This window comes from Dryas octopetala, chromosome 6 (genome assembly GCF_963921425.1).
Source record: "Dryas octopetala chromosome 6, drDryOcto1.1, whole genome shotgun sequence".
Lineage (NCBI taxonomy): Eukaryota > Viridiplantae > Streptophyta > Magnoliopsida > Rosales > Rosaceae > Dryas > Dryas octopetala.
Window position 1 is genome coordinate 10,803,472 of NC_141371.1, and position 21,004 is coordinate 10,824,475.

The 21,004-nt window shown below is 36.7% G+C and overlaps 4 protein-coding genes across 5 annotated transcripts; 3 read left to right on the forward strand and 1 right to left on the reverse strand.

The window, feature by feature from the left end:
* The first annotated feature begins 1,834 nt into the window (after positions 1-1,834).
* On the forward strand, positions 1,835-3,283 carry LOC147282309 (enoyl-[acyl-carrier-protein] reductase [NADH] 1, chloroplastic-like). The gene is made up of 5 exons (XM_086248196.1): positions 1,835-2,035; positions 2,121-2,168; positions 2,816-2,890; positions 2,977-3,088; positions 3,201-3,283. The coding sequence occupies exons 1-5, from the start codon at positions 1,925-1,927 to the stop codon at positions 3,281-3,283; spliced, it is 429 nt and encodes a 142-aa protein (XP_086104322.1). The 5' UTR covers positions 1,835-1,924.
* LOC147282310 (enoyl-[acyl-carrier-protein] reductase [NADH] 2, chloroplastic-like) lies at positions 3,201-5,684 on the forward strand. Its single transcript, XM_086246174.1, has 5 exons — positions 3,201-3,252; positions 3,330-3,381; positions 3,489-3,546; positions 4,003-4,101; positions 5,429-5,684. Exons 2-5 carry the CDS (start codon positions 3,343-3,345, stop codon positions 5,578-5,580), a joined length of 348 nt encoding a protein of 115 aa, XP_086102300.1. The 5' UTR covers positions 3,201-3,252; positions 3,330-3,342; the 3' UTR covers positions 5,581-5,684.
* Positions 5,685-5,822: 138 nt separating this feature from the next.
* On the reverse strand, positions 5,823-9,072 carry LOC147282311 (non-structural maintenance of chromosomes element 4 homolog A-like). Of its 2 annotated transcripts, XM_086248520.1 has the most exons (8): positions 8,709-9,072; positions 8,244-8,324; positions 7,917-8,148; positions 7,734-7,824; positions 7,286-7,502; positions 7,095-7,186; positions 6,715-6,998; positions 5,823-5,961 (listed from the first exon to the last, which is right to left on the reverse strand). In XM_086248520.1, exons 1-8 carry the CDS (start codon positions 8,830-8,832, stop codon positions 5,835-5,837), a joined length of 1,248 nt encoding a protein of 415 aa, XP_086104646.1. In that variant the 5' UTR covers positions 8,833-9,072; the 3' UTR covers positions 5,823-5,834. The 2 variants fall into 2 exon arrangements, with proteins under 2 accessions (XP_086104646.1, XP_086104647.1); XM_086248521.1 differs by lacking the exon at positions 5,823-5,961 and having other exon boundaries at positions 5,988-6,998.
* Positions 9,073-13,734: 4,662 nt separating this feature from the next.
* LOC147282312 (uncharacterized) lies at positions 13,735-16,732 on the forward strand. The gene is made up of 2 exons (XM_086247852.1): positions 13,735-14,864; positions 16,174-16,732. The coding sequence occupies exon 1, from the start codon at positions 13,813-13,815 to the stop codon at positions 14,824-14,826; it is 1,014 nt and encodes a 337-aa protein (XP_086103978.1). The 5' UTR covers positions 13,735-13,812; the 3' UTR covers positions 14,827-14,864; positions 16,174-16,732.
* The last annotated feature ends 4,272 nt before the right edge of the window (positions 16,733-21,004 follow it).

Genomic DNA, 21,004 nt, shown 5'->3' on the forward strand with positions numbered 1-21,004 from the left:
TGTGTGTGTTTATATGTTTCCAAATATGCTGATTCATTTAGTTTGCGAAGGTTTTATAGAGAAATTTGGTTGAGACTGTTATTGTTTTTACTGGTGGTTACCATCTAATCCAAAAATGTGAAACCAATAATTTATTGTTTGATTTTTTTTTGCTTTCCATTCATTAAATACTACCACTGTGATAAAAATTGTTTGCCAATGTGGAAAAGTAATGTGCCAAATTAGTGTTTCACGTCTTTCAGCCATGTGAAGATTTAGTCATATATGTTGCAGGTTGAGACAGATATTCTTTATTCTTACAATCTACACTGACTAGCTAGACTAATTAATTAACAGATTTTAATTGTATACAAGGACACTATTTACAACTTGATTTGTGAACTTTATAAGAAAATATGTTTAGTTAGCTGCTTGTGTTGATAGTTAAGAAGCAGCATTAGATATATCTCTAAATAATTGCTGATAACATGTGAAAAGTTGGAACTTACTAGCAGGGTGTTAGTGTTACTATGTGTGTTGCAAATGTTAATGGCTTCTCGATATTGCAGAATTTTGTTTTGTTTCTGGCGATCTGTATCAAAAATGGCCATGACTGCAACTCCTGGATCACACATGGCAGCAGTTAAGCCTTGCATATCTTCCTTTCAAAGAACTTATATGTCATGCACATCAAAGTTTGGTAAAAAAAGTGAAGTGGCAATTTCGAAAAGGCTTCAAAGCTCTTCTCACATCTCGGCAAGGCAGCCATTCTTCCAGAGCTTCAAATAAGGGCCTTCAAAATCAGTGAAGGTTATCACAAGAGCATTGTCAGGAGCAGCTGAGAACAATCCACTGCCAGGATTGCCTATTGATTTGAGAGGTCAAGCATCTTTCTTATAGCAATTATGCTTAAGCACTCCACATTTTAACTTGTTTATATTTTGTTAGAAACTGTGTTTTTCTTAATTGTCATAGACTTTTACACTGAATGACACACAAGTAAAATCAAGCAACAAGAGTTATTACCATGTCTAGAAAACCAGCATACTTGCGAACTCATAGCGTCTGCATAAGTTACTGAGTGACAGATAGAAGGATGCCAGGACCTGCTTTCAGATTGCAATATTACCATGTCTAGGATCCATGTATATTCCTAACCATCACACTGATTTAAACAGAGGTATACACTGATACACAAACTAAAAATGCTTGAAAATGAGTCAGAGATGTTGCAGTGAAGTCTCCCTGGAAGGTCCTTGTCATTACCCTCCATGACATTTTATTTTTAGATTATTGGCGGTGTCAATAAAGAACTACAGGTACACTGTCCTCATTTTGGTTTTTAATGCCAGAAAATCAAGAGAGCTCTAGTCCTAAATCAGGAGGATAGTAAAAGGAATGTGAATTCATCTAAAAAAACGCTCTCAAAAGCAAAGAAAGACTGTGAGTCTTTCCTTAATTTCTATGTTTCAATTATTTTCTTCCAAGAAGTAGAGAGACAAAAGGTTTGGGAAAAGGAATTAAGTAATATCAATGTATTGGCTTTCCAACAAGGAGAGCATAGCAACTGCTGCATCTAACACTGGGGCAGCTGTTTGCAGGAAAGAGAGCATTCATTGCTGGTGTGGCTGATGATAACGGATATGGTTGGGCAATAGCAAAATCTCTTGCTGCTGCTGGTGCTGAAATTCTAGTTGGTACATGGGTGCCGGTATGTAAATTGATCTAACCAAATTTTTCTTGTGATCATGGAGCCTTAACTTCTGACAAGATTTATAGTTTTTAATGAAGTATTATTCCACCTAGGCACTTAATATTTTCGAATCCAGTTTAAGGCGTGGGAAGTTTGATGAATCACGCAAGTAAGAGCATATATTTTGTTTCCTGCATTTCATGCAAATCTGTTGATGTTTTCTAACTGTCTCTAATTTTCTGTTATTGCTAAATGAAGTTTTCCCTTTATTCTTTCAGATTGCCAGATGGTTCTTTGATGGAAATTACCAAAGTTTATCCATTGGATGCAGTTTTTGACAATCCTGACCATGTTCCTGAAGATGTACAAATCTCTTGATTTAGTTTCTGAAATGTGCAATCAAGTTGAATTATATTTGTAGTGATGTTCATATTTTGGTTCTGTGCAGATCAAATCAAACAAACGCTACTTGGGATCCTCAAATTGGACTGTTACGGTATCATATTTTGTGGACCAGATTATTATCCAATTGAAGTTATTAAATTAAGATTTTATTGACTCATAGAAAATGACTAATTTTATAGCCTGGCCTTATTGTGATATGCAGAGGCCAAAGGAAGAGGGGACCAGAAAGGGCCTTGGCTCCCCCCTTCTCCTTCCCCCAAAAAAATGATATTTGCAAAAAGATTTACATATAAATTTGGCCTATTTCATATAACATAATCATTTTCCATAGCTTGGACCTGGACCCCACAAAAAATATACTGAAAGTTCATCTAATCTGTGGCCTCCTGGTCATGGAGACCAAAACTTCCACCCTGGTCAGTGGTCACCTCCATGAGATTGGTTGGCTCATTGTATATGATCTGCAAGGTGCAAATTAGAATGTGTCAGAATTATGATGGTAGAAAATGTATTTTTCCAGATGTTTCTGGTCATTGAACTTGTTGGTGAATTGCATGCTTGAAATGTATCAAGCTTATTTGCAAATACATATTTCCATCTGTTTCTGGTCACTGAAGTTCATGGTGAATTGCATATTTGAATGTATCGAGCTTATTTTCTTTTTACTATTGGTTATGTTTGTTTAAGAAACTGACGCAGATGGACTATGTTGGCTGATTCTTTAGAAATGTTTTGCAGGAGGTTGCTGAATCTGTAAAACAGGATTTTGGCAGCATTGATATCATTGTCCATTCACTTGCTAATGGACCCGAGGTGAACACTTGGTCGCATTTTTTATTTAGCAGTGTTGTTTAAGATCTTCAAGGTACTTAGGTAGTTAATATATGTATCATGCACAGGTTACCAAACATCTTTTGGAGACATCAAGAAATGGATATCTCGCAGCAATCTCGGCATCAAGTTACTCGTTCATTTCTTTACTCAAGCATTTTGCTCCAATAATAAACCCAGGCAAAGTTCTGATTTTATTACTTTCTTTCTCTTTTTTTTCAAGAATTCATTGTATGTGCCATTAAGTGTTGCTAGAAAGCCTAGAATCTAAGGGTATGTGTTGACATGACAGGTGGTGCTTCCATCTCTCTAACATACATTGGTTCAGAAAGGGTCATTCCAGGGTATGTTTCTTCTTGCATTGAAACTAAGTGAACACTTCTCAGAACAAACTTTTCATTTTAGACTATTCTACTTGCAGATATGGTGGAGGCATGAGTTCAGCGAAGGCTGCTCTAGAGAGCGACACACGTGTGAGTCGTTTAATTTTGTTTTTTCATATATTTGAGATTGACCATATCTAAATTTCTTCTATTTTTTTGTGATGAAAAATATGTATCACATTTCTATCCTGATTCAGGTGCTGGCCTTTGAAGCTGGAAGAAAACACGGAATTAGAGTCAACACAATATCTGCAGGTACGGTAGTTAACATTAACATGACCATCTTTTTGAGGTCTAAGAGCATTTATGTTCTGATGCCAAAATATCATTATGTTATGTGTATGCTATTGATAATGGAACTCTTTGATTCCGGAGTTGAGAGCAGTTGTTATGCCTTCTTCTTGGATGAATTTCCAACTGAATATCAATTTAAATATCATATTCTTTGATGTTTTATTAAAATCTCTCAGAAGAGATGTGGTGCACCTCCTCCTATTCTGTGGGGATGTGTTTCACAGGGTTTTATATATATGAGAGAGAGAGAGGGAGAGAGGGTGGAAATCATCCCTCAAAATTCAATATGATGCTGATAAGTGGTAATGGTTCTTGGGATGTCAGATGTTTAAGTCCACCAAATGGCTTCTTGGGGCTTTAAACTTGTTTCACCCCCCTCACATTTTCTTATTCATGTTTCTTTCTCCCCTAATGCAGGTCCATTAAGAAGTCGTGCTGCAAAAGCAATTGGTTTTATTGATTTGATGATTGACTACTCATCAGCCAATGCACCCTTACAGAAGGAATTATCTGCTGGTGAGTAATTAAGTACACAATTATTTGATAGAATGTTCAAATTTGTTATATCTTGGAATTTTCTTAAACAATAAAGTTAGGGTCACCAAACTTGATAGCATGTGTTAGTATACATGTCAGCATCTTATCTGTTAGAAATAAATGATTGTCAAAAGAGTGGCACTATTGCCACCCCCCCATTCCTATTTACCCACCCACCTTATTTTCACACCCCCACAATTTTTTGTAAAAAAACAAATTTATTCACCCCCCCCCCCCCCCCATTATTCCCAAATTTCCCCTATCCCTTTCATCTCCTTCACCTTCTTCTTCCCTTTCCCCTATCCTAATTGACCTCCTCCTTCTCCACGGCAGAACTCGTGATGTCCAAAAAAGGGGGTGATTCTAAGATGTTTCAAGGATAAGACATCCCTTGCAGATCACAAACTCACAAGACTCTTTGATGGTCTTGCTTGCAATTAAGGATCCAATTAACCATGAAGAAGAAAGATAGTCGAGCTTATGAACAAATTAAGTTGAGCTTTGTCTGTTCAAACATTAATAACATAGGAGGAATCAGATCAAGCTAATAATTTTTCCACGAGAATAATTAGCTTGTATTTACATCGTACAATGATGCAATAATTAAATTTGAGTTTAAATTACCTTGAGAATATCATTATAAACTATGATTCACCTCTTATGAAGAATATAAAAGATCTTCTCTACAAAATGATTGTCCAATCAAATTAGATGAAACAAGTAATACTCGATTTCAATTGAACTTTTAAATCATCCTAAATCAATGAAAAGACAAATATTCTTGTTGAAGTTGGTAGGCAATGGGTGCAGTGGTTAGAAGTTCATCTATGGGCTCAATTAGATTCTTACATTTTTGTAAAAAAAAGTGTTGAAAGTGGTGGATCCATGTTTCTATACTCTTAGCACTTGGCATTCTATTTGTGTTCTGCTAGGCAGTCATGGTAGCCTTAGATTTTTGTTTTTTCTGTTAGTATGTCATTTTTAGTAAATTTATAAAAGAAGAAAATTATAATTAAATTTGTTTAAAAATAGAGGTGGGAAAATAAGATAGGTGGGTGGGAATAAGTGAATAACACCACTCTTGTCAAAATAGGCTGAATTTAAATAAATGAAATACCCATTTGGTGACCCTAAATGTTGTTGAAAATCATGATATTTTTAGCTTGTCATCCTTTTTCTACTTGATGAACCAGAATGCATTAATTGTAACAAAACCATGCAGGCATGAATTTCATATTTTCCATTCTCCATTAGATTATAATTTTTCCTGGTAACTTACTTTGACATTAAACATACATGGAAACAGAGGAGGTGGGGAATGTTGCTGCCTTCCTGGCATCACCATTGGCATCAGCTATCACCGGCAGCGTTGTCTACGTCAACAATGGTCTAAATGCAATGGGATTGGCAGTGGACAGCGCAACTTTACAAACCCTTAATATTCCAAAAGAAAACTAATGCTGTTGTGTGCTCTATAGAGGTCCAGATAACAAGGATTATGTGAGTGCTTATTTGCTGTTGACATTATAGGTGTTATCATTTTTATTCAGTTCCCTCATCTGTTTCCACTCGAAACCAAAATCAAGGGTGGAATGAAAATAACACAAAATCTGTTGGTATTTTCACTAATGTTATCATATTGTAAAATCTTTTGACAGCCATGACAATAAAAAAAAAAAATATGGATTGGGATTAGGAGTATTTTGAGAATATTACTGGGTTTGGACATGATATGAAGAATAAGTGAATAACATGTGAGTAGTAAGCAGTCTGAAAGGTGGCAATAGCATCCCTCTGCATCTTTTACTGCCCTCTTCTTTCTTTTCCAATATAGCAATGCTCTTCACAAAAGAACCAAGGTCACATCAAGGCCTTTCTCCAAATTGAGCAATGTCAAGTTGTGGAGAAAACATGTTCATATTGCATTTGTGGAGACAGGTTTCTGGATTGATAATAAAATAATTGTATAGCAGGGGCTTTTATGAATGAATATTTTTAGTACAATCATCACAGAATGATCGCAATTTGTACCTAAAAATATCACAAAAAATGAATAGAAAATTGCACCTAAAAAATTACTATATAAGAACCTTCTAGTATCAAAAAGCACCTAAAAAATAAAATAAAATATAACTAAAGGAGAAATGGACCAAGAGGGAGGATGACATCCTAGTCCTACACGTATGAGAATTCAGCCTTGGTACAGTGGTTGTATGTTCTACAACCACATCTAATGATAGAGAATCTATACCCTAATAGTGGAAAAGTGAACTCATCAACATCCAAGGGTCAAAAAGTGGTTCTATGACAGAAATTTCCCATGTATGAAACCAAAATAATTGATAAAATGACTCTACAGAGCTAAATGACTGCTAGTTGTAAGTTACACAGCACCTCCTAAATGTCAGCAAAAAGCATACTTCATCTCCCTTGGTAAACCTCACATCAGTTTACCCTTCCCTATATGCATGAAACCAAAATAATGCATAAAACTCTAACTATACAAAGATGAATGACTGCTAGTTGTAACTCAAAGCAAATCCTAAATCTCAGCAAAAGAAGTATACTTCATCTCCCTCTGTAAAACCTTACAACAGTTTACGCTTTCCTTTCCGAATGGCAGCAGCTCTTGCTTCAGTATAATCACATCCAGGCGAATCTTCCACAATTGATTGATTACTATCACCCAAACTTTCCGCAACAGGCTGCTCCTGTAAAACCAAGCCTCTGTTTCTGGACAACTTCCTAATTGGTGTTGTAGCTGCTGTTGTTTGAGATTCTTCACATTGCGGATCTGATTGAGAATTGCTTGATATGTTTACTTCAGACCTATGTGGCATCAGCTCCTCCCCAGCCCCAACAGACTGTTTCATCAACTGAGAATTCCAGCAAGGGACAGGTTTGTTTAGAAAAGGAAAATCATTGATTAGATGAGCTATTATAAACATTCAATCAATAAAATCTTCAAGTACCTTCCAGTCATTGAAATCCAATCTGAAGACGAAGTGGCAGTAATCAACCTTCCCTGAGGCAACAACATTGGCAGCAGGAGCATTCCTTGGTGCTGACATAGCAAACACAAAACTATATAAATAACCAAACAAAAAATAGAAGAGAATAAGCCCTCATAGAGATGAAAGTGAGCATTTGCAAAGGATCTTACAAACTAGATGATAGCCTTCCTCATTCAGTTTTATTTCAGCTCGCCCATCTTTAACTAGAAATGAGAGGGCAAATAAATTTTCCACTGTCTGTGCAAAAGAATTTCGATTCAGGACTAGATTTTCAAGCCTGACTCTTCTATTTTTCCTCAAGATATTAAACAAAGTTGCCACATTTTTAACAGTTTCCGTTTCTTCTTCTGCAACAGAATCCTTAAGCTGCACAAAGTTACAGTGAATTTTAGGTAACTGCTCAGAATTTCAGGAGAAAATAGGAGATATTCCAAGCCAAAAATCAGGTACAAATAATATCACAGATTGAAATGACAATGGGTTAACACAATAGAGAATTAAAGATGCACATGTTCTACAATGCTCGTAAGGAGAATTCTTCTATGACTGAGAAATTTGTAAAGATGCAACACTAAAAATTGGATAAACCACTCTTACCTCTTCAGGGGTATCATTTTCTGTAGGCTTCACATGTTTTCTACGAACAACAGCCTTCCGTAGCTTTACTTCAGCATTCATAGGCCCAATCCTGACATAAGAGCAAATCATATAATTAATCAAATAATTCAGAGAAGAAGGAATATACAAAAAGAAATACAATGATTCCATTGCTATTATTACATAGTGCAGCATTGAGGGCCTCTCTGGATAACATGCGAGACTGCAATTCCGATATCCTTCCAAGATATGGAGCTCCTGCTTCCACTTTGTTGCCCAAAGTCACTAAGAATACAGGTGACAAAATCTGCAGCTGTTATTCCTTCCTTGTTATGTGCCTTGACAGAGGTCATCAAGGTGTTCGTGATGTCCAAAAGTGCCTCTGCATCAGCGACTTGCTCTCTCGGATTTTGTACTGAAACGCATTGCAAACCATTAAATTAAGCATCACCCACAAACAACTAAAGCAGTTTAAAAGGAAAAATTTATATGACAAATAAGGGAAATTACCCAGCTCGTGCAAGCTCTCCACTTCATTAAAGATCGAGTTAAACTTCTCAGAATCCGCTTTTGTGATATCCTCTCTTTCATCTTCATATCCATTTTAGCCACCGGAAAAAAAGTAATTAGAAATAAATAATATCGAAATGTAAACTATAACTTCCCATAATTTCATTACTAAGAAAATTAAACTGCTTTTATTCGCGCCTATACAGATTAATCATCCTCCGGAAACCAGACATTTTTTAAATATCACATTTTTATGGAAATAGAAACAAACAAAAAATAAATAAAAAACTGAACACGAAGATTTTTCTCAGCAACCAAACAGAGAAAAACGAAATTTAAACCCCAATTGAGTGAATAATACAAACAACTCTGAAACCAAACATCAAACGCATAAAGTGCACAAAAGAGCATACAAATAAACCAAATAAGTACAAAAAAAATTAAAAAAAATTGATAAGTAGATACCGTTGATGATGGTCTTCACAGTGTGGTAACGTGATCGGAGGACTCTACGGTCAGCCACGGCCTGATGTTGGTCCCTTTCATCTCCCCCACTACTATTCACACTAGCCAATTCGCGTTTCACCATCCGTACAACTACTTCGAATTCCTCGATAGCTTTCCCGGGAAAAAAAAAATCAGGAAAGTTAAATTTTCTCGGTAACTTTCCCGGGAAGAAAAGAATCAAGGAAAAATCAATGTACTAAAATGGTTCTCCATAGTAAACCCTCATGGAATCGAATTCGAAGATTATTTGAAAATTTTGAAATAAAAATTTAAAACCCTAGGAGCATGGGATTTAAAGAGTCGTTTTTCCCTCTTCTTCTTCTGTGTATTTGTGTGTAATACGCGGCTGTTGGGATTGCTGGTTATTTCAAAGTGAATTTTAGTATTAGCCCAAAAGAGAATCAACGGCTGAGATTTCTCCAACCATTTATGTTGGGGAGTGATGAAAGATCAAAAGGCTTGCTGCGTAAGCCAACCCATAAAAAAGAAAGCTTATATGGAAAGACTCGTCCAAAGAAAAAAAAAAAAAAAAAAAAAAAAAGAAGCTTATATGGAAAGCCAACCCATAATTTTTTTTTTTTTTTTTAAGTGTAAAGTCAAACTTACCTTAATTCTTCCTTGTGTTCCATGATCCATCTTAGGCATCTATAGATTCTATAGGGCTATACCCAAATAGACGACAAATGTTTCTCTTTTTCATTGGTCCTAATTTATCTCTTTAGTCTTTGCAAGCAAATTGGGGTATGATTCATGTGAATTTTCCTTTTTTAAGCTTTAGATTAGGCCATTGTGGTGCAACATCCGAATTTTGTTTCCATTCCTTTTTTATTTTCTAGGTCCATGTTACCTACTACCTTAAATGATATGGAAAGTTAAAGTTAGTCACCAATTTGATGTGCTTTGCCTATTACCTTAAGACATAGTGACACATTATGAAAGTATCATAGGGATAATCCATTAATGAATTATTCAACTAGTTTTATTTAAAATATTTTTCGCGGAGCTCATTCTATATTATAATTTAATAATCCAAATTATACATTTTTAGGACTCTATTTAAATATCATCTTTGCAAAAATTTAGACAAATTGAAAATCATTATAATATCTAATTTTGTTTAAATAAATAAACAAACAATATGTTTTCGATAAAAAATTGAAATTATGACCATTTAATTCAACAATTTATAATTTATCTAATTTTTTGCATGAATGATCCTTCAATAGATTACTAAAAAGCAAACAGTTTCAATAATCAAAATACAATGTAGGGTTATCCCATTAGAGATTCCTTAAATAAGCATTTAAGGGATCATTTAACTGATCCTCCCTATTAAGTATCAATAAAAAACGTTAGTAATCATACATTCGCTTTACGGATCCGGATCTTCTCCTAAGCTAGCTAATCTCCTAACTTGGCTAAGCTTTTTATTTTAAGGTGTCACACATCTATTATAAAATCATATGGTCTACAATAATTTGACATTTGTTTTTCATTTAAATTGTAAAATATAAACCTTTAACTTTAGAAAAAATAAAATAAAGGAAAACGTGGACCTTTTTTTCCTAATGAATTTGTCTCCTACACATAACCCTTGGCCTTGGTTGCCATGGTTTGTTTTCTTTCTCGGTAAGTTGTCCCTCATATATATATATATATATAGTCCATTGCTTATTGCTCATCCGAACAAATTTTGAGAGGCAATAAGCCTGGAGTATAGGTCTTCCTGCATAATGATTCTATTTTTCTTGCATTTGATTCCAAAGAGTGATTAGAACTCGAATTTCAATTATTGGGTATTGAAATTCATGTGGCACAAATCATATTAAGAGCATATTGATGAAATTCATGGAAATATAAATTTGCAGAGAGAAAGACCTCTCCAGTCTCCACATGCACTTGTTGTATGTCTCTACAATTTATTCTGATACCTCGTGTAGCCTTTCACAATTCAATTAGGGCTTTGCAACCACCACTGGCTCTCTGCACATCCTCAAACAAACCCAGCTTACAAAGAAAAGAAAAATTATGGCAGCCAAAAAAACGTAATCATCCAAAGAAAAAGGCCAATAAAATTGTTAAACTCACATTTTTTTTTTCCCTCTTTTTTACTTTCCCTAATTATTGTAGACCATAGGATCTTATAATAGACACATGACATCTTAAAATAAAAAGCTTAATTAGGTTAGAAGATTAGATAGTTTAAGAGAGGATCCAAATCCTCGCTTTACATATACTATTCGCACTGTTACTTTTATTATTTTTATTTGTGGGAGGAGAATTCAAACTTGAAAACATTGTGAATAAAAATATAGCTTATTCGCTAGTGTGCCCTCTAAAACTAATTTTTTTTCTTACACTGTCCCTTTAAAGTTAAATCTTTTTACTTTGCCTCTCAAACTTTATAAATAACTCTCATCAGATTGTTTCCGTCCAACTCCATCTATTTTGCTGTTAAAAGAGCTGACATGGCACATGTGAGACCTTTTTTTAGTTATGTAAAATCTCATGTGGACAAAAAAAGTAATAAAAAATTATTTGTAAAGTAAAAAAAAAAGTTCACAACAAAATTTAATTAAACAAAAAACTAAAAAACTAAACAAACACATAAAAAAAAAAAGACCCAAAAATCTCTCCCCTACCCGCAACCAATGTAGCCACCACCCTCCCCTCCTACCTCATACCCTCCCCACCAACCAACCCCAACCCCAATACCTCCGGTGAACCTTCCCCTCTCTCTCTCTCTCTCTCTCTCTCTCTCTCTCTCTCTCTCTCTCTCTCTCTCTCTCTCTCTCTCTTTTTCTGCAAATTCCCTAAAACCATAACCTTAACCACCAAGTACGGTGGCTGCCCAGCTCCAAAACAACACACAAAACTCACCAAAAACTCAACCAGACCTGGAAATTGGCTTTTGGGATTTTGGGGAGGCTTAACAATAAGGAAAACCACCCAACCCGCCGCCATAAGCAACGGAGTTGCAAAACGTGGAATTCAAAATCAACTCAAAAATTGGCTCAAACCAAACATATAAACAGATAGAGCAGAGAGAGTAGATGACGATCAGAAGATTGATACTTGGGTCGACCCAATACGACGTCGTGTTCGACAGAAAACTAACCGGAAGCCGCCGGCCTTTAGAGCTTCGATTTACCGCCATGGCTGATCGTATGGATAAAAGGAGGCTACCCTCGTGTTTAGAACGACGAGAGGAAAAGATTTGGGTTAGTGGTGAGTCACTACGTCGTCGCAAACGGCAAGTCAACGCCGGTGGCTCCGATCGGGCTAGCTTTAGGTCTCGGGTTTGCTGGGTTTTCGGGGTGGTTTGTGCACTGGGGAGGGAAGAAGAGGTGGAGGCGAACTCGAGGAGAGTGGTCTCACCGCTATCCCTCGCCAGCTAGCAAGAGGGTCGCCGCCGGTGCGAGCAGTGAGGTGGGGTTGGGGTAAGGTGGAGGGTCTGCTCCTCACCCCCCTCTTTTTTTTTTTTTTTAATCTTTTAGTTTGTTTTTTTTATTTTTTTCTTCTTTCTGACGTGGCACCCATTTGGCGAGTTGTCAATCCCACTCACCTCTTTAGTCTAGTAAATTACCAAAATGGTCATCCACGCAGGCACCACATCAGCTTTTTTAATGAATTAATGGATGAAATTGACGGAATGAGTCATTTATAAAATTCGGAGGACAAAATAAGAAAATTTAACTTTTAAAGGGTAAAATGAGAAAAAAAAAATTAGTTTCAAATAATAAATTAGCGAATAAGCCTAAAAATATCACTAAGCTAATGACTAATTGGTAACTAAATCATCTTCAGTTAATACACTCAAATTGCATCTTTCCGTGGGCAATATAAACAACTATGTACACTTTCCATGCAATAACCACAAAAATCAAAGTTCACACATCAAGTCTCAAACCATGACCTAAACAAATCAAAAAGTAAATTGTTGTTAATCTACCTCACTTGGTAAGACAAAACCAAATGCCCGCCACCATTGGGAAATCATCAAAAGAACACAAATCTATTAAATAAGGAAAATGAGTTTTTTTTTTTTTTTTAATATATAATACTAGTTAAACATGTTTGTCACATCAAAATCAGATGCTTCATATTTGACATTAACTTGATATGTTATTTATTTTAATTTGATATATATCAGTAATTAATAACTTAAGTATCATATATGAATTCGCTTTAAGTAAGAACCAAATCATATTTGTATTGATTTTGTATCGAGTTGGAATCATATTGTCCTGTTAAAAAGTGTTGCTAGACATTTTGCATTGGCATGACAAGATTTTATGAATAGCTAAGAATATGTGCATTTAATTGACTTGTTCATATTTTTTCTTGGAATTTGTTGGATTAACTATCACACCCATACCAAAAAAAAAAAAAAAGGGGATTTTATGCTAGTCGAGTTAAATTTATCTATCATGAGTGTATATGTTCATATGTTTATTTATTTTTATCACATATTAAATTTATTTAATAAAAATATAGAAATAATATGTATATACACTCTATGAAATTTTTATTACTATCCTCTATTTTGAGAGTAAGGAATCTGGCAGCCAAGGACTGTAATATGTATGTAGCACCAGCAACGAGTCAACGACCATTAAGCAACTAAATCCGTCCGCGCCGGACGTGAGTCAGTGACTCTGTGTAATTATTTTTAAAACTTTAAAAATTCAAAAAAAATTTAATTTCAAACTTCAAAATTAAAAAGTTTTATACATTATTGCCACGTGTGGCCAAACCAAACCGTGACCCTCTTGCAGGCAAACATATACCCCTAACATTTCTCAAATTTGCAGTAGAGCCTTAAACAGTTAAACCCATGCCATGAAACACAGCAGTTTCGTAAATACACCCAAAGTCGAGGGCTAAATTTTGACGGACCCACCGAAACGCAACGCAAATCCAGCCAAAATTTCATTCCTCTAGTGTAACTGTGTAACTGCAAAACGAAAATTGTTTTAAATTTTGCACAACAAAAAATTCACAATTTGGGATTTAGGGTTAGGGTTTTCTGCTGCAACAAAATCAAAATCAAAATCAAAAAATGAAAGCTTCAGTCAAATTCCGCGAGGACCAGAAGCCATTGCTGAGGGCCAAAGTGCCCCTCAGCATCTTGGGCCTGCCGTTCCAGTCCGGCATCATCGCCGGCGAGTCCAAGGAGCTCACTCTCAACCTCGGCACCTTCTTCGAATCCGGACCCTCCATCCGACTCGCCTACCGCCCGAATGACACGTGGAACCCCTTCTCCCTCATCGTCAAGACTGGTACTGGCTCGTTCGGGTCGCCAATCTCCAGCTCCATGCTCATGAGCGCCGAGTTCAATTTGCTCGGCCGCGGAAATCCTAGCTTCATGCTCCACTTCAAGCCCCAGTTCGGCGACTTCTCGATCAAGAAATCGCAGTCCTCGGTGTTTGATAAGATCGTCGGCTCTGAAAACGGCGTCATTTCCGCGGACAATTCGTCGATTAAAGTGGCGGAGACGCCCGTGGCGGTGAACGGCGTGTTTTCGGGGAAGAAAATTACGGTTTTGCCTCCGGAGAGTCATGCAGCCGGAGCCATCTCCTGTATTCTCTCCGGAATGGAGGTGGCGGCGAGGACGTCAGTGCCGGTGAGGAAGCGAGCCGTGCTGAGCTTGCGGTGGGGCGTTAGGGTTCCGGCGGAGATGAGGAGCAGTCCTAATAATCCGACGACGGGGATTGCGTTTCAGAAAATCCCGTTCCTGGTGATGAACAAGATCGGGATCGAACACGTGGACGGCGGGGATTCGAAGGGCAGCAGCAGCAGCACAAAGGCGGCGGGTGCGCCGTTGATGACATTTCCGGGGAATGCTGAGGTGACGGAGGCTTGTTTCTCGGTGAAGCGTCAGCTGGATTCGTTACAGAGCGAGAATGGGTTGCTGAGAAAAGCCGTGGAGGATCTCCGGCAGGAAATCGCCGGCGCGAGGAGCAATGGGAGTCGGAATTCGAGCGGGAAAGTTGATTGGAGAAACAACGACAAGAAATCTTCGGAGGGAGATGTGATGAGTGAGGAGTTGAAGAAGGCACTCAATAATCACTGATGGGTGCTTCAAAATTTGCTCAAAATTCCAAATGTTGGGTAATTTATTTTTTCTTTTTGTTCAAAATTTTTGGGTGTTGCTTTGTTCTTTTGAGTTGTGGTAATTTAGGGTGTAAATTTGCTGAATAATAAGAGTGGTCATTAAGTCACAGTTGTGTTTAGCCAGGTCCTACAGGGTGTTGTGTTTCTTGATCTCTATGCAAACTCAAACAAATTCTAATTCTCATTCCAGATTTCTGCAACCCAAAACAATATAAACTACTAATTCTGTTCCAAAAAGAGAAATCGAGATTATACATCATACAAATTGTTTGGATTTGCTAGATCAGAGTGAAGTCTTATACTCACACTCACATTGTAGGACAGTTAAATTAAAACTCTTAGCAAAAAAAAAAAAAAACTTATATTGGGAAATTACAATTTTTGTTCATCTTGTTTGAGTTATTTTTCATTTTCATGCCTTTAGTTTTAACTTTTGTAATTTGTAATTAGGTGCGATATAGTTAAGCTTAATAATGAGGAGGAATTTGGTGCGAATGTGCGATGTAACAAATCAAACTTTTTATCATTTTGAGTAATTTAAGGAGTTTTTTTCAGAAAAACAAAAAAAAGAAGTTCTTAAACCATAATTATTAAAGACAAATCAGATTTTTCATCAATTACTTTAGGGGAATCTGCAGGTGATGCTCATGTGCAGGGTTGCAATGTTACATGAATGAGAATAACTTACCTACAACCAAAATAGAAGTTCTTCTCTACATGAATTCTCTCTTTTGGTATGTTCAATACGGAATAAATACGAGATTTCTCTCTTGTGGTATGTTAGATACGAGATAAATGTGAGATTGTGCGGGGTGCCGTTGGATGCGAACTAATGAGATCCAACGGCTGATAGAGATTTAAGCTTAAAAAACTTAATAATTATTATAAAAAATTTGGAAAAATAAGTTTTTATTTTCTAAAAGAGCTAACATTAGTTACTGTACCAACTACCAACTTGTTCTTGTAATTATCAGAATAGCCCTCATCAAACTGATTTAAAACAGACGGAGATAATCACTTGACTGAATAGCTAGGTAAAGCACTTATATGCTTTACTTATTCTGAAAGTGATGCTCCTTAAAGGCTAGCTTTAGTCTACTAACAGAATCATTTAACTACTACACACCAACCGACCCAACAATTATTAGCCACCTAAGTAGTAATTATATACTCAACAGTACAACTCATCCACACGTACATAGAGTGTGGGAGGCTTAATGATTTCTACCTGACTTCCAACCAAAGCAAAGTTACCCTTTTTCTAGCTTCTTTATAATTACCACACTACTCTTCTCCTTCTCTGCAGACACCAAGACAAAAGCTAAAAGCACATATCACACACAGGCCACAGCAGAAGCAGCAGGAGTGCCACAGAAATGGTGCAGTTGATCAGGGTTTTGATGTTGCTGATGATCATTTTTGCCTCCTCCTCGATTTGGATCCACTCAGCAGCTGCAACTAAAGAAAATGATCAAGTCATGAGAGAATTGCATGGGACATGGAAAAGGAAGACATGGATGAATCATGGAAGCTTTCGTAGTCCCCGGAAACACCTTGTCAAGTACCCAACAACAACCCAACAGCTTCCATTTCAAGCTCGCGATTTGCGTGTATAGCTATTAGGCTATTAGCTAATTACATATATGGGTTTAATTTAGTATCACATTTTCTTGTTTCTAGATCTCTCTCTTATATCTTCTTCTTGAAAAATAAATTAATCAATATGGTTTGAACTTTTGAATTACTAATTAATCACATGGTTATTTGTAAGATTTAGTATTTGATTTCAATACTTAAGCAAAACCTACTTGACAATTTCACTAATTAAGTAGAACCCATATTGTAATTTTAGCATATGAACAAATCACAGGTAGCAATTTCAGATTGAATCAATAAAATACCCAAATTTCATCATTTTTCACCGAAACTCTTAGAATAGAGCAAAACCCAAAAAATCAGTAGGCCACCTTTTTCTTCTATTTCCAGTAGAGAGAGAAAAGAGAAAGAATGTGAAGAAGAGGGGGGAGAAGAGGAAGAAGAGAGAAATGAGGGAAAAATAATGAAGTGGATTGACTTATAAATCTTTTAAGGACTTGCATTACAAGTGGAATGACGAGTTTACCTCTAAAGTGGACGGAATTTGCAACTAGGGGTGGACATAGACCGATGCAAACTGACTAAACCGACCTCATTGGGTTGGTTTGGTTCAGTTTTTTAGCCTTAAAAAATGGAGGTCGGTTTACAAACTAACCAAACCGACTAGATCGGTTCAGTTTGTAGTTGTAGTTAAAAAAAAACCGATGTAAACCAAACCGATACTATAAAAAGATAATGGCATTTTGAGGACTTCAAGGATCCAACCTATAAACTCCACCATAATTGTGCGCCTTAACCCACTATACCACATTTGTTTTGTTGTTTATGTTAGCACATAAAATCTATTTATTGCATTTCAAAGTGAGTGCAAGGTAAAATGTTCATGAATCCCACATTGGTGAGAATAGCTTTCCTTCATTCTTTTTGTGTCTATAAAAATGGCTCTCATGTGCTTAACCAACATGTGAGCCTCTCTTTGGGCTCATTTAGACCATTTTTTTGGCCTTTTGTTGGCCAATTATTTGGGCTATTATTAGTCAATTGTTTATATTATAGTTAAAAATATTTTAAGCCATGTTAATTAATTTGAGCTTATTTTCAAAGCGATTAACTTGGCCAGCCCGGTTTGGTTTTTCTCATGTAATTGGTTTGGTTTATAAATTTTTTAAATCGAAGACATTGGTCGTGCGCACCCCTTTTTGCAACTGAGTTGAAGGAAGTGGCATATTGACATCAAAAATAAAGTTGAAGGGGCAAATTGATACAATCTATAATTCATGTCTTGAATTGACATATAGACAAAGGTTAAATTCTTTTTGAAAAATTTTCCCATAAAAAATCAAGAAAAAATTTTTCAAACAGGACACCTACTTTGGGGTCAATCTTAGTTTTGGACACCAGTTCAGGTTTGTCTTAGTGTAGGACACATATTTAAGATTTGTGTTAGTTTGAGACAATTCGTCAACTCGGTTTATTTTTCCGTTCAAAAAGAGATAATTTGATATTTTTAAAACAAATAAAAATTAAAGAAAAAAGAAAAAAACTAAAAACTAAAAAACAAAGGTTACTACCTAAAAAAATCAAAACTTTTTTTTTGGAGGAAAAAAAATCATTAAAAAGTTTAAAACTAAAAATTAATTTAAAATAGATTAAAACTAATAACAAAAAAAGCAAAAAAAAAAAAAAAAAAGATGCAGCTGATCTGGGATTGCACTAACCTAACCCACACTGCCCAACCTACGGCCTATTGTCGATGGCAGCTTACCTGTCGGCGGAGGCCTTACCTGCTGACTCGACCCCAAGCTCCCCCTTCTCTCTCTCTCTCTCTCTCTCTCTCTCTCTCTCTCCTTCGGAATGTGCCATTTCAGGGACTATCGCAGGAGTTGCAACCTCAAGATTTAAAGACTTTTGCCACTTTCTCATAGGCATCGGAGTGCAAAAAGCCCTAAAAAAGGCTAAACTCGTTGAGAGGCGCCCAGAGAAACTCAAGTTAGCATCTTCAAGAGAAGACCTCAAGGACCAAAAACTAGCAATTCTCTTAGCAGGATTTTGGGCATCTCCATTGGGGCTTCTCACAACCTCTCTCTCTCTCTCTTCCGGCCCTTTCCGCCCCCAGCCTACCCGACCACCTCCCCAACTCATCAATGTCGCACCCCATTCAACCCAGCCCCAACCCGGTTCGCACCCTTCCCCCCAGCCCCAGCCCTGTCGTACCCCCCAACCCCAACCCCCGTCACACCCCCCACCCAGCACCAGTCCCCCAGCTCGCTTTCTTCTTCCCCACCTAGAACCACCTATGCCTCTCTCCCCCCAACCCAGCCTCCCCCGCCCCGCCCCTTCGCAAGCCCCACACCCAGCCCCGACGACTTCCAATGAGCTGGCATCGCCGCCGTTTGAGTCACCATCAGAGAGAGAGAGAGAGAAAAAAAAAAAAGTTTAATCTTTTTTAGTTTTTTAGTAGTAACTTTTTAGTTTTTTTTTAGTTTTTAATTTTTATTTGTTTTAAAAATATAAAATAATCAAATTATCTCTTTTTGGACGAAAAAGTTAACGGAGTTGACGAATTGTCCCAAATTAACACAAATCCTAAATATGTGTCCTACACTAAGACAAACCCAAACTGGTGTCCTAAACTAAGATTGACCACAAAGTATTTGTCATGTTTGAAAATTTTTCCCAAAAATCAATGACACACCAAAAACCAACTTCAAGCCAATCAACAGCCCCAACTAGAAATCAATCAATACCCATTCAACTCAAACCCACCACTAGTCAATGTATAGTTTTTGTCTTTTGAGGTGAAAACTGTACATCGCCCAAAGGAAGGTACTAATCATATTGGGCCTCAGGCCCATGGTCTTCAAACACCCAAGCCCAACTAGAGGTATACAATGGGTTGGGCCAGCCCATTTATTGGGTCGGCCTGTTAATAAGTGGGCTGGGTTGGGTCCGGCTCGGCCCAAACCCCTTGCAGGTTTGGGTCGGTCTGTTTATATTAGTATTCCTTAATTTTTTTTTTTTAAATTACTACTAGTTTTGTTTCGATTTTTAATTTTGATTTTGGTGGTAAAATTAGATAGAAAATGGAATGTTAGCAAAGAAAATTAAAAAATTGGATAGGAAATGGAATGGCATAAAAGACTATTTGATTTATTAAATAATAATATAAACTTAAAATAATTAAAATAATTAATCGGGCCGACCCAGTCCGACACGACCCGTTATAGGTTGGGTCATGGACCGGGTTGAGTTTAAGGTTTAAATTGAGTACGGCACGAAGCACGAATGAGCCGACTTTAAATGGCACGGGCCAGCCCGTTGTACACCTCTAAGCCCAACCCAATTTTGCATGCACGAATTATAAATTCATGATCCATAAACCCAGTAAGGTTGGTTATGTGGCTTGTAGAGGCAATCACATATTCACATCCATTCATCCAAGACATATTTTATTTATTTAATCAATTTCTTTTGGCGTTCAAGACTTATTAGGTTTCTGAATTCTGAGCGTACGAAATATTTACCAAAGATCATTTTCATATTCCAAAAAGAATAGGCTTTATTGCATCAATGTCGTCCAAATTATGAGGGTTGTGCGCAAATGCCATCTAGAAAAAAATTGTGACAATTTGCTATCTAATCTTTCAAAACGGAGCAAACTTGGCATATTTCGTCAAATTTACTGTTAAATCAAAATATTCAGTTAAATTAATAATTTTAAATAATTTTTTATGTAAATATAATTAAAAATAAAAATTAAATATACCACAAAATAACCAAAATTAATATTTTTAAAAACTTTAAATAAAAAAAAAAACTATGGTTCTTCCCCACCTAGCACCATCCACCCCCCTCCCCCGGCGCTCCCTCTCCCACACTCACACCCCCGCACCGCCCTCCTCTCCTTTTTCTTCCTCTTTCCCTCTCCTTCCCTCTTCCCCTCTATCCTTCTCTTTTTGCCACTCACCCAGCCAAGCACCTAGCCACCTAGCCACTGGCCTCAGAGTTAGCCACTCCGATCTAGGCAGAGAGAATGGGAAAGATGAGAGAGGGAAATGGAGACATAAGGAAGAGGGGAGAGAGAGAGAGAGGGGGAGGCAGGGCCGGAAGTGGTGCCGCCAGCAGCTGGGTGGGGGAGCTGTTTTTGCCAAAAAATAAATTAAACTATTATATTTTATATATTTATTAAATATTTTATGAGATGAATCGACAAAAATACCTTTAATTTTAATTAGTGAATAGATGAAATTGATTGCATATGGTAAATTTGCTTCGTTTTGAAAAATTGGATGATAAATTGTTATAATTTTTTTTTCTGAACAGTATTTACACACAACCCTCGTAGTCGGAAGACTCGGAACAACATTGACGCAATAAAGCCAAAAGAATATTTAAAATTTCAGATTACAAAACAAAAAACAAAAAACAAAAGGCAATTTATTTAATTAAAAAATAATGAAAATAGGAGACAAAATTGTAATTTTGGCCTACAAAAGCAAGTCAGTGCTACGAGGCTACGAAGCGTATAAGCATGGTCTCCG

Bases quoted from the DNA above. Each gene is read 5' to 3' on its own strand.
- LOC147282309 (XM_086248196.1), top strand. From the start codon at position 1,925: ATGAAGTTTTCCCTTTATTCTTTCAGATTGCCAGATGGTTCTTTGATG. The intron at 2,036-2,120 runs GTACAAATCTCT...GGTTCTGTGCAG, and splicing joins CTGACCATGTTCCTGAAGAT to ATCAAATCAAACAAACGCTA. The intron at 2,169-2,815 runs GTATCATATTTT...AATGTTTTGCAG, and splicing joins CCTCAAATTGGACTGTTACG to GAGGTTGCTGAATCTGTAAA.
- LOC147282310 (XM_086246174.1), top strand. From the start codon at position 3,343: ATGAGTTCAGCGAAGGCTGCTCTAGAGAGCGACACACGT. The intron at 3,382-3,488 runs GTGAGTCGTTTA...ATCCTGATTCAG, and splicing joins CTCTAGAGAGCGACACACGT to GTGCTGGCCTTTGAAGCTGG. The intron at 4,102-5,428 runs GTGAGTAATTAA...ACATGGAAACAG, and splicing joins ACAGAAGGAATTATCTGCTG to AGGAGGTGGGGAATGTTGCT.
- LOC147282311 (XM_086248520.1), bottom strand. From the start codon at position 8,832: ATGGTGAAACGCGAATTGGCTAGTGTGAATAGTAGTGGGGGAGATGAA. The intron at 7,825-7,916 runs GTAATAATAGCA...CTCTTATGTCAG, and splicing joins GGCCCTCAATGCTGCACTAT to GATTGGGCCTATGAATGCTG. The intron at 7,187-7,285 runs GTAAGATCCTTT...TTGCTATGTCAG, and splicing joins GGAAGGCTATCATCTAGTTT to CACCAAGGAATGCTCCTGCT.
- LOC147282312 (XM_086247852.1), top strand. From the start codon at position 13,813: ATGAAAGCTTCAGTCAAATTCCGCGAGGACCAGAAGCCATTGCTGAGG.